Below are 12630 nucleotides of genomic sequence, written 5' to 3'. Positions count from 1 at the left end.
CCTCACGTGCAGATCTTGCCTGTTGCTGGACCATTGCTGTAACTACAGAATAATATCAGGACATGCAGTCCAAACGACAGGATTTACTTAGTTACTGGCAAACATATCCAAGAGTTTTCTCCTAGTACCAACTTCTATCAAAACAACCTTGCAATGCACAGATTATGAACTAAGCAAAACTCTTTTGCAGTGCACAGATTATGAGCTAAGCAAAACTGTGTTGTGTATGAATATGCACTAACATTTGGGATTCCTGCCTAGGCAGGGAGTGTTAATGCACAAAATTATCTTTTTTTTTACTAGTGCATGGTTCCTAGTATTGGAACAGGGATAAAAACTGCTCATGCGTTATTTCCAATCTTTCATAGCTCAGCGGTGCTGTAAAATGCTGCTGTTCGTTTTAATTCAGTGAGTAGAAGTTTTGTTGTGTTTACCACTAAGGGAATTGCATGTGTTATTAGAAAGCCTCTGACAGCTGTCAGAGACAGAGACAACTTGCCTCATTTCAGTCTTTCATAAAGGAAGGACCCTCATCTTCAGCAAAGCTGTCAGAGGCCTGAAATATGGGATAAAGCAGAATATCTTTTCCAAACACATGAAAATCTTTGTATCTCCTCTATTTTCTTCCCCATAAAGTTACAGAGGGAAAGTTGTTTAGTTAGACGAAATACGAAATATGATTTGATGTTTTTATACTGTATCCTGCCTTGTCATCACTGACCTGCAGGGATAATTGCACAGTAGCCTGCCTGACATGGTATTTAATAAATTAGCACTATGTTTTAGCGTAACATACAAGCTTTCACGCAGTTTTTATTTTCTGAGAGCAAGAACAATCAAAACCAAAGAGACATTGATGCAGACAAGGGCTTTGCAGCAAAAATTCTGAAAGTCTGCATCTGTAAGCATTTCCACACTTTCCAACAGGTCTCACCATGCGCAAGACTCTCACTGAATTTAAAGCACCAGAAAAGGAAATCTTCTCTTAACAGCTCAAACCTTAACTTCCAGCTTTTGATTTAAACTGGTGCTTGCCTTAATAAAAACTCTGCTGTCTATTTTAGTTCAAATGTTATGGGTTTCTTTTCTCAAAAGCCTAAGCCAATTATTAATTTTTTAAAGTCAGAATTAGTGACACGTCAGCACTTGCTTATCATTCAGTGACAAGGGAAGTAGCTTGCAATGTCCTTAACAGGTTAGAATTGTTTTCTCATCAGCTTCTACTTAGCTTCTAAATGATGTTTAGATTATCTTTTTTACTCCAGTAATCCCACAAGTATCCCTCCATACAGTACTGTTTGTGATGTCAACTCCTTTAGCCAGCATGAGAGACTGGGAAGGCAAATGTATCAGATCAGCATCATTTGTTTAATATTGTTGATATTGTTGTTTGCATGCTATTTTTATAGCACGCTCAATGCTCGTTTTCACTTTTCATACCCTGATTCATTTTTCATCCTGTTTTCTTCTCCCTATCCATCTTGCACTGCTGAGTAAAGCAAAAATCCATGAATGAGTCAGAGTCAAATTTTCAAAGTCACATTGGTCAGTGGGGTTTGAAATTAAGCAGAATGAGATTGCTTATGTTTTATCTTTCCAAAAATAGAAAATAAATTTCCTTTCTTCGACTGCTATAAAGAAAGTGTTATCACATTTTTTTCCAGCTGCATTTATTTTTCTGAAATCCAGTCTAGACTATGACACTCATCAGTGTCCAGGCTAACTAGCTGTTCCATTCCTTCCATATTATCATCAGCCTTGTCTAATTGTCATCCTATTCTATCACCAAAAGCAACTTAAAAGTAATATTTCTTGTTATATGTTATTCTTCTGGGAGGTTTTTTTCTGGTTGTGGGGTTTGGGCTTTTTTTTGTTGATTGGTTTTTTTGTTTTGCTGCAGGACAGATAAATGGCTCTTTAAGGGACAATTCTTTCTAATTCTTTGTCTACTTGAAAGAAGAATTATGTGAATAAAGTGTGGGAGCAGTTTTTCTTGAATATATATTCTATGCTCCATTCTAACATGAGGTTGCATGTTTGGGACATTCTGTTCAGTACACTGGAAGGGAGACATTAGCATATTTTAAGCAAGAATGAGCAATTAGTAGTTTCTCATATATGTAACTTTTATAGCTTTTTGACCATGTACTACCAGAATTAAGAACAGCAGCTGTTGTGATTTATGTTGACTGGATGTTATACAATGTTATTATCTTCTCAGCTTGCAAGAGCCTGGTTTTCAGTTGTAATACATACTATTTCTGCCAGGTTAAGTTTGTTATCAAATCCTCAACCAAATCTTTCTCAACATTTCAAATAGCATGTAATAATTCAGCTCAGGAGCTGTAACACCACACCATTCCTTTGGAAATATGAAATGTGAAACGTGTCTGGCTTAGGGCATGGTGAGCAGTCATTCCTTACTGCAAGCCATGAAGTTCAATTAGAAAGTGAGCTGCATCTGCAGTTGCTTCATTCTGAATATTGACCAACATCATTTTCTAACCTCACAGAACCCTGCAGAAATTTGATATCACCAGAGTTTCCTTGCACTAATATTGAAACTCTTCTTACCTATGAACAGATTCCACTCAGTATCCAAATCAGCCTGATTTGCTAGGCAGCCCTTCATTACATTGAGGCAATAGTTGTTGCAAGGTTTCACAGTGGGAAGTCCTCTGCAGTAAGGGCAGTACAACATCTTCATTAACGCCCGGATGCACCCTGGGGTGGGACTGACCTGCAGAGTTTAAGGCAGGGAAAGAAAAAGAAAAAGGAGGAAATCAATCTCCTGTTCTGTGAATCTCGGGGTGGCTGAGATTATGCCTCACAAGCAGTAAATGCAGAAGGGGCAATTTGTGAAAAGAGCTCAACCCTTAATAACACCCTCCTATAAAGCTAATCGATCCCTGCCAATTATCTTCATTTAGCACAGCAGCGACTTTCAGGAATGCAAAAATCAACACTCCCCTACTGACAGCAGTGCTTGCCTCCCCAGCCCTCCCACACAAAATCTCCTGGAAAGGCGAAGGAAAAACATCCAGGGAATCTGATTGATCCTAGCATGGAGGATCCTGAGGAGGCTTCTCACTCTTCCCATGTAAACTAGAACTGTCAGTCACACCAGCACTGGATTAAAATCTCCTCTTTATTAAAGCACAGTAAATCCAGGATAATCTTGATGGTTTCTATAAATTTATTCTGAACTACACGATGACAAAGGGATATCATTCAATTTTCAGACAAATATAACCTTCTTCTCAGACAAATTCATAAAGAGATCAGACAGGGTTTGTTTGGGGTTTTTCTTTTTTTTGGTATGCTTTTGACATCTCAAGTGACAAAAAGCATTATAGACAATCTAGTGCATTTCAATTTTCACTTTAGCATGGCACATACCAGCACGTGTGAACTTCTCTTCTGCATTTAATTTTCTAATCTCAGACTTTAAAAGTCATATGTACTAGTGAAATACTCATTTTCAGGCCAGAGTTTGTAACATGGATTAAAATTGCACACTAGGTACTGCTCACACTAGCATTTTGTCATGGTGCAGTGGAGCACAAGTATCTCATGCTGGACTGACAATCTAGAGCAATGACAAAGAGCTGCAGGTTCTTCCGTGATTTCAAAATTCCTGGACAGGAGATTGCAAAGCAATGCCACTCCTTTCACACAGCCTGTTGGTTTATGAATAAATACATCTCTACTGATATGAATTTGAAGGGATTAAACTATTTTTCCATAATAATGGTAACTTGTGCTGAAAGCAGGAATCTAACTTTGCACTACAGTGGTACAGACTGAGCTGATTGATGTCGCTTGTATTATCAGGATTGTACTAAAATTGTATTTCTTTTCTTTTTCTCTGGAATTTGTTTTTCCCTTTTTGATGTTAAATCATGGATTTTTAGAGAACTATATGGAACATAGTCTTTACACAGGACATTTTTAAATTAAAATGGTTCTGAGATATAGCACATGCTTCTGAATATGCTCAGAAGGGATTTTTGCTTTGGTTTCCTAGGGACTAACTTCTGCACTTTACTAGCAGAACACTGATGGTATGTGTGAAGGTATATTTATCCATCCTTTTCCAATAGCTTTTGAACCATCAGCCAGTTTCAATCAAATTTAACGGAGCACTTCAGGTCTCAGAACATTAAGATCCTATATGTTTTTTCTTTTAAACAGACAGTTGAGAGGAAAAGAGGAGAGAGGTTCTATTATTGCCTTTATTGAGGAAAAGGGTGAAACATGAGGTCAGCTTCTCATAGATATCAAAGAATCCACATTGAAAATGATGTTATGAATGACCCATTGGTTAGAAAAAGCACAAGGGGAAACTTCCTCATTGAACACCTTATCGAACAGCAGAAAATCCAAATTCAAAAAAAGGTGGACTTGATTATTTTCACTGCTCAGAACTACTTTTTAGAGTCACTTTTCCATATGTGCTGTATACCTCCAAACCTAGAACAGGCTAATTTTTATAAAAAGATTAGAACCACAGAAGGAAGAAAGCAGAATACTTATATTTACGGTCAAAAACAGAATCTTCAAATTTGCATTGAAATTGCTGCTTAAAGCCAGAGATATTTTCATTTGTGAGTACTGAGAGTTTTATCATTTAGGTTCTTTTCATGCCTAAAGTTATGCTTCTTCCCTGTCCCAGTAGTCTTGTCAATGCCAAGTTATCAGCACCTAGTTGACCCCTAAATTCAGCTGGAATCCACATATTTTCCCATCCATACCTTCTCAAATCCACTTTGGTACTTGTGCTGACATATATCTATAAGATCTTCATCTTATAAAAAAACTTCCTGTCAATCTAATTCTTGAAAAACAGGTCTAAAAGAGAGAAGACAGTCCCTGTCTTTATATTATATATTAACTTTCTTATTTTGTCTTTATAGAGAGCAGATACTATCAATATTTATGTGAGCCTTATTTTATAACAAGAGCAATCTGAGAGGAAACTAGGTATTTTGCTTTACTCTGCCAGAGATCCAGATCATGTCCCAGATCTGCTAGGACAGGACCCTAAAGGTCAGTTAGAGTATTTATTTACAGAGGCCCTGTGAATCTTAAATTCTTGTCACATTACACAAGTCCTTTAACAGAGTACTTCTGGTCATGATCCCCTGTGAAGAAGTCAGGATAACTTCCAACCACTCAAAAAGAATGAGCAGGACCCAGGTGTATCATATCTTGCTTGAGTATCTTAATATATCAGACAAAATGGTGGCATCATTAACAGCATTTTACAAGAAAGCAAGGTGCTCTGCTTACGTTAGGAGTGAAGTAATACCTTTTTTAAGAGAAGCAGCCAAGAGGTGGGTCAGAGCAAAGAGCAGATGGAGAAGGTTTCTACAGAAGCCTCTGTCATGTTATTTATATCTGCATCTGACTTATCTACATCATCCTCTGACAAAGACTAGCACAAGCAAATCCTTGCTGATCCAGCTGGATGTTGCAGAACTTGGTTTCAAAGTGTGCTACACTGGTGACATAAAAGACAAGCACAGATGAATTTCTGTGCCTGCTGGCCTGCATTCACTTCCCTTACTGCTCACACCTTCTGCTCCAAGCTGGCCACATCCCATACTACCACATCGTATTGGCACTACACCTCCCCTGGGTTCCACTTAGTGCCTGAGTGACTAAAATACACAATTATTATTTTGGGTGGTTATTTTTCAGCTCAAAGAGTTCTGAATAATAGGAGTCAGTAGTGCAGGCAGTGGGAGTAAGAGGAAGCTAAATATAATGTTGTGTGTTTTGAAGTGAAACAGGAGGTTTCATAGGGCTTAGACTATACTCTGCTCAGTGTTGACAGAAGGGAGGGGGCCACAACAGGACAGGTTCATGCAGGTTTCTGGAGACAATGTCTATCCTGCCTAAATTGCGTTGCAGGGGGAGAAAGGTGGAGAGGTCCAAAACACATCTGTGTAGAGGGCTAACAATTAAGCTGTGACTGAGGCATGGGATGAGTCCCCTTCTCAATCCTGCTCCATATTCACTTGTCACTTAGCAGTACTGGTGTGACTTTAGGTATCCAAACTGTGGCTCAGAGAAATATTACCAATTGCACAGCTACTTTAGAAGTCTGAAGACTAAAAGTTAAATGCTGTATTACAGCAGTTAAGTGCTTTTCTGAACCTAGTCATCAGTGAGCAGCCAAATTTCAGTTCTCAGCTTCAGCTGTTTTTTCTGTACCTTTGTTTTCAAAGAGTACAGTTAGATCTTTTTCTTCCCTCAACAAAAGATGACATCTCTTGTGCAAAAAATAGTCAAATTTTGGTCTACGTTTCTGATATCTTGGTAAGAACCAAAATATAAAAAGATTCCAACTTAGAGTGTGAGTATTTCAGAAAGCGATGAACTCCTGAAATCTGAAGATTATCACAAAGTTGATTTTCAACCACCTTCTTGCTGCTGGAAAATGCTATGAAATGCATTTTGAAAACCCATTTCCCATTTCCATCTTAAAAGAAAATAAGCCTCTCACACTTAAGTACTTTTCTGCAGACTAGCCGAAAAGTAGATATTAATTACATTCAGAGGTATTCAAGACCTCAAAACCTGCATTTCCTGAGGAGACGTGTTTCTCAGCTCAGGAGTTTCAACGTTTTTTCTAAGTAACATTTTTGCATGGGTACAACTTTGGTTTTTTTTCTTTTTTTGTCTTTTCAAACACGCTGCAATTGGCTCTACAATAATCACAGCAGAGAAATTTGCAGACTTCAAAGTCTAGAAATAACTGGTTCATACGTAAATCATATCAATCAGCTGGATCACACTGAATGACATAACTGGGGAAACTGCTATAGAGGAGTCATTCACTACAGCAGGCTGTCTCCCTGACTGACTAGGACAGCTTCATTTTAGCATAAGTGTGCGTGGAATACATCACATCAGAAAAGTGCCTTTCTGAGCTTTGATTGAGCCTAGTAGCTTCAGGACATGTTACATTACTGCATTTTGTAACATTTTCTGACAGCTTCAGCTTTACCTAAATGCATGTTTTTGCATACATGCAAAACCCCCCAAAAGCAATATTCTTAAGGGCTTCATTACTGAACACTTGTTTTCCCCCTTCAGAAATTCTAGGAGGAATATTATTTCATCTGGAAGACAGATTTTGCAATGGTGAACTTGCAAATATAAATAATTGAGGAGAGAACTTATTTGGGTAAAAGCCAGGAAGTTTTACTCTCTTGTAACACTGCATTTGCAGACTGCTCTGTAATGTATTTGACCTGTTTTTATAATCAAAATCCTTGGCTTTGTCAAGTATACAAATATAAATATTTTTTCTGATACAAAAATCAGAGAAACTTATTAAACAACTGGTCATCTTTAGAAGGATCAAATATGTTGAGACATGGTTTCTCTTTTATTTGTAGGAGATTTCTTACCAGAGTAGTTGGTATATGTTGTCTGGTAATAGGGTAGGGGTGTCCTTCCAAAGTTATACTGAGTGTACCTAAACTCACAGAGTAAGTCCATACACCATACTTAGGTCCAAACCCTGTCATTTCTTGGCATAAAATAAAATGTGTCAAATATGAGCAAAATGAATCACTGCTGAGATCACATCAGGGAACACACATACTTCCTACGTCTCCTGTGCACCCAAAGGAACTCCTCCCATTTGAAACCACGGAGTCACTCCTTGACACGAAGACCTTGTAGGGGAAACTGCTGGGATGAACCAGCCAATCTAGCCAATTGGCCATGAAAATAGATACTCTTTAAAAATGCCTTTTTGAAGGAGAAGATGATTAGATTTTATTCTTCACAAGCTTTACAAATGCATTTACATTCAAGCTGCTGGATTAAAACTGGAAATTTCTACTTCTTTCCCATGTGGTGTTCAAGATGAGGGTGAGGTATCTTCCTGCAATCCCATGTAAATGGCCTGTAAGTGGAGAGAATTTTGAAAGGAATCACTGTCTAACACCTAACTGTTGGCTAAATCACCCAGCTTTCCTCTCAGCAAGCTGATGTATGTCCAGCAAAGGAATGGCACTCACTGTCGGAGAAACTCAGGTACTGGCATCCTTAAATTATTTTTGAATCTCTGTATAGATAGTCCATCCACTTAATGACAGAAAAATGAATAAGTTTCCCAAGCATTATTTTATTCATGGCCTAATTATCTCAAGAGTTTATATAAGACTAGAGTCACAGAATCATAGAATATGTTGAGTTGGAAAGGGCCTGTCAGGATCATTGAGTCCAACTCCTGGCCCTGCACAGCACCATCCCCAAGAGTCACACCTGAGAGCATTGTCCAAAAGCTTCTTGAGCTCTGTCAGGCTGGTGCTGTGAGCACTGCCCTGGGGAGCTGTTCCAGGGCCCAAACACCCTCTGGGGGCAGAACCTTTTTCTAATATCCAACCCAAACCTCCCCTGACACAGCTCCAGGCCATTCCCTCAGTCCTGTCACTGGTCACCACAGAGAAGAGATCAGTGTCTGCCCCTTCTCTTCCCCTCATGAGGAAGCTGTAACTGCAATGGGGTCTCCCTTCAGTTTCCTCCTGGCTGAAAACACCAAGTGACCTCAGCTGCTCCCCATTTGTCTTCCCCTCTAGGCCCCTCACTATCTAGGCCCCTGCACAATGAAATGCTTATGTATGAGGCCAGGCCAGAGTTTTAACTTGCAAACATTAGAATGTCTTGACTAACTTCAAGAAGTCTCCTTACATTCTTTTACCAGAAAGCTAATCTGTAGAGAACTCCATGGTACAATTCTAGGGATTCCTGTCCCAAAATCCTCCACAGTTTAATTCTAGCATTACTATCAAATATTCTATTTAAAGATCAAAGGGGACATAAGGATTAATTGTTCATGCTTGTGACTTCAGAAGAAAAGGAAAAAGAAAAAACCTTTAATTAAGAACTGCATTCAATGTGCTAGTACTGGGGAAATTTCTCCTAAGCACAAAACCTGTAATTTCTGACCACCCATTATAACAATGATGTAACCAGGATCAGACCGAGATATATCACAAAGCACACTTTACAGGGCACACAAGATTATTAGAATACTTTGGATCACACATCCTAAGAGCTTTTTCTTTAATTTCATCTTTAATTAACTTCAGGACAATGACTAAACTTCAGTGCAATCAGTGACTATTTTTTTCCCATATATCTTTGACATTTTCTTCTCCACATGTTACAATTACTCCCTATTGATTTTTTTGTTATTGTTTGTTTTTATTACTGGGAAAAGCAGGTAAAGCTTAGCTGGTAATGATGGTTTTGTTCCTTTTGCTCTTTCTTTTCTTCAGAGAAGATCTGCTCACTGTTGGATCCAAGTAATTAAATTTTCTTTTTATCCATATTTTGTCTGTTTTCATGAACACTGTGTTATTGCTGATTTAATTTAACAGTCAAAGTATCAAGAAAGTTCTTTTCAGTGGATTTCAGCTGAAATTATGTCTGTATGTATCCAATTATAACTATATAGAAATATTAATAAGATTTTGAATGCTCTATTGAAGTACTTCTCATTGCTTCAGACTGGCTCATAGAAGCTAAGCTCAGTTCACTGCTTTCACAGATAGCATAATCTGATATAAAAATAGAAGTATTGCATCAGCCATACCTAGTTAGGAATTTATGTTGTAGAAGGTAAATTTGAGAATATTTGCTAATGTCAACCAAAAGTTTAGTCTAATACTAACCTCCTGAAGACAAGAATAGCTATCTTTTTAACAATTTCATCCCAGTTGACTGAAAGATAGAAGAGCTGGTTTAAGTACTGCAGTTTTGTACTAGTACCTATGACTTTGTGCTTGAATTATATCAAACTGAAAATAAAAAACTACAGCCCTTTAAGCAGCTGCAAAATCCCCAAAATCCTGGGATAGTACATCTTATTAATACGATGACACAAAACATGGTCATTTTAATTTTAATATATTAATATCCCACAAAATATTTTTCTAGCAAATGCATAATGTACATATAATACATCTTGTACTATACATTATACATTTTATAGCAAATGTATAATGTATAGTACAAGATGTTCATTAAATAACTAGAAAAAAATTAGGTCAATATAGTTGAACCCTAGATAAGTTTTATAATGTAACAGTAAAAATGACATATTTACTACCTGATAACAAACCATGCAGCGCTAATAAAGAAGAGGAAATTTTAGCCATTGTTCTTGTCCAACTGAGATGTCCTTTGCCAGTATTCATGACTTTGAAATAGTGAGAAACATGGCAACTATTTTTCTTTCTAAGAAAAATATTAATGCACCTATTAAAATTTGAGGCATTTTTCTTACTTATTTTGTCATCTCAGTTGTGTTCCAGTACCTGCATAATTCTGGAAGGTGCACAAATTTAGCAGATAAGAAACCATACAATATTACAAAGAATAAAAAAATTCCTTTATACAGGATTTTAAGTATATAAACCCCAAGAAGTTATGCATCAGAATTTTTGAGCACTGCCTATAAGCATCACTCTTATCTATAATTTGTCTAGGTTATCATAACATGTAAATGTGAAAGTGGCCATATGAAAATAGTGGCTGGAAGAGATTGCAGCAGGAGGTTGAACATCAAATAATCGGTAACTGTTGGAGAGGTGAGTTGTGGAATTTCACAATTTCCCTACAGAAGTCAAGAGCAAAAAAAGGCAAGGACAAAATGTTCAGATGTTTACTTGGGTGAGAAGCTCTATTTACAGAGAAAAAGAATAGTCTCCACTATTTTTAGGAAACTAGGAAAATTACTTATCAGATGATCTGAATACAGAAAATCTAAATTTAGAAAGCCACTTGAAAAGCAGCAGTCACAAGATATTTTGTGTAAAGCTTATTTTTTAATCTCTTGATTCACTTCTGAATGACACTTTAAAGAATTTCTTTTACAAAATAAAATGTTTGAACACTCAGATATAAATATTAAAGTGTTCTTAAATCCTGTTTTACCTGTCAGAAACATAATTAAATTCAAACAAACTTGGTGGGAGTGAAAATTTATTTGACTTACAAACATGCAAGCTGAGAAAATACTCCAGGATACAAGGATTTACATCCCATGAGATATCACTGAGCTGAAAAATCTGCCCTGCAATTTTTGTGGAAGAATATTTATCTTTCTCATCTGTTTTTAGAGTAATCCCACATTAAACAGAATTTGAGGTACAGTTTCCATCTGTTACTTTCCTACAATTTTGAGGACAACACTAAAGTGAAAAATCTCTGAAAAAATTTCTTCCATCTACTCCCAGAGGATGAAAAGTTTTCCAGTACACAGAAACAAAGAAGGAATCTCACAGCTGTTAGGCTTTCAAACTCCATAATTTCTTCTGGAACATAAACTTTAAGACACTCTCTTAATAAAAAGTAGCTACTCTGCTTTCTTCTCAGAGCAAAAAAATCTAAACTGCCTCTCACTTAAAAGAGAGTGGGCTCATTTCTTTCTGATTCGTGCTCCCTGTGAGGAAAAAAAAAAACCTGCTGTAGAGAAGTAGGTTAAGTATTACCCAGGTACAAATCACAAATAGAAAGGGAAGTCCTTGATAATCTGGAAATCAAACTCCCAGATAAGCAGAAGGAAAAGCTCTGAAAGAAAGAGAACTGTCGCAGCAGGAAATAATGATCAAATCATGCACTTAGACGTTTTGTGCAGCAGTATCTAGATAAGAAAGTGATGTGAAGAATGGTCAAAGTCATCCTACTTGCAACACCCACGAAGTTTGAAATGCAGACTATATACCTGAGAGCATTCTTGCTGATTGCCTGTGATTCATCATGCCAACCAAAAAAGCACCTGCAAAGAAAAGCAGTTCTCTCATAGAGAGAGAAAGTAAGGCAAAACTGCTCTGATCACTCACAAGCACCTCTCCTTCACTGTCTACTGATGTGTGAATTCTTTCACTGACTTAAAAAGGGCATGAATCAGAGTGGGGGAAAGGGCTATGGGATGTCTTATTTGTGCGGTGTCAGCAACAACACACTCATGAGAAAGAAATAAATGCATACATAATATTGGCAGTCTTGGTTGATGACAAGTTATGCAATAATTCGAGGTGACAAGTGACAACAGATTGACCCAACTTGTTCCTGCTCCTTCCTGCTCTAAGAAACATGGAGTCAAGATGGAAAAGACACTTTAAAGTTTATATTAAGGTGGTCACTAAATAGTAATGTGATCACTATCGGAATTAGTTGACCATGGCAATCTCCTAGAAACAGCAAGTAAGAATTTGTAGATTCCTTCCAGCTGTTTTCCTGTGTAATTGGTGAATTGTCTGGGCTGCATATTCACAGTGACAAAAGGTAGGAACTGGGAAGATCAGTACTAAAAGGAGGGTATTTTTACAAGAGAAAAAATAAAATTGTAGGAGTAATGAAGCAGGAAAGTCCAAGTTTGATGGCTTTGCCTACTTGTTAAGCCTCATCATATTCCTATATTGAACATTTTTCAGGTAAATTCAAATGGTAAAATTTCATTACTAGCCTGGGGATACTGAAGAAAAGAGTCTAAGGAAATCCATAGAAATCAAACAAGATTTTTCAAGTTGCTCATGTTCTTGGTTCTTCTCCATGAAAATCAAAAGACCAAATAAAGACTGCTGAGTTTTGAAAGCAAAC

The 12630-nt window shown here is 37.3% G+C and overlaps 1 protein-coding gene across 2 annotated transcripts in view; it reads right to left on the bottom strand.

The window, feature by feature from the left end:
- Positions 1 to 12630, bottom strand: part of GPC6 (glypican 6) — a 736313-nt gene that overhangs the window by 196770 nt on the left and 526913 nt on the right. For both annotated transcript variants that reach the window (XM_074535617.1, XM_074535616.1), the window contains exon 4: positions 2575 to 2740. In XM_074535617.1, coding sequence (XP_074391718.1) covers positions 2575 to 2740 — 166 coding nt within the window. The remainder of the gene's footprint in view (positions 1 to 2574; positions 2741 to 12630) is intronic.

Source organism: Zonotrichia albicollis, chromosome 2, assembly GCF_047830755.1.
Source record: "Zonotrichia albicollis isolate bZonAlb1 chromosome 2, bZonAlb1.hap1, whole genome shotgun sequence".
In the NCBI taxonomy this organism is placed as follows: Eukaryota; Metazoa; Chordata; class Aves; order Passeriformes; family Passerellidae; genus Zonotrichia; species Zonotrichia albicollis.
The sequence above is the reverse complement of the archived record's forward strand: the minus strand, read 5'-3'. Positions and strand labels throughout refer to the sequence as shown.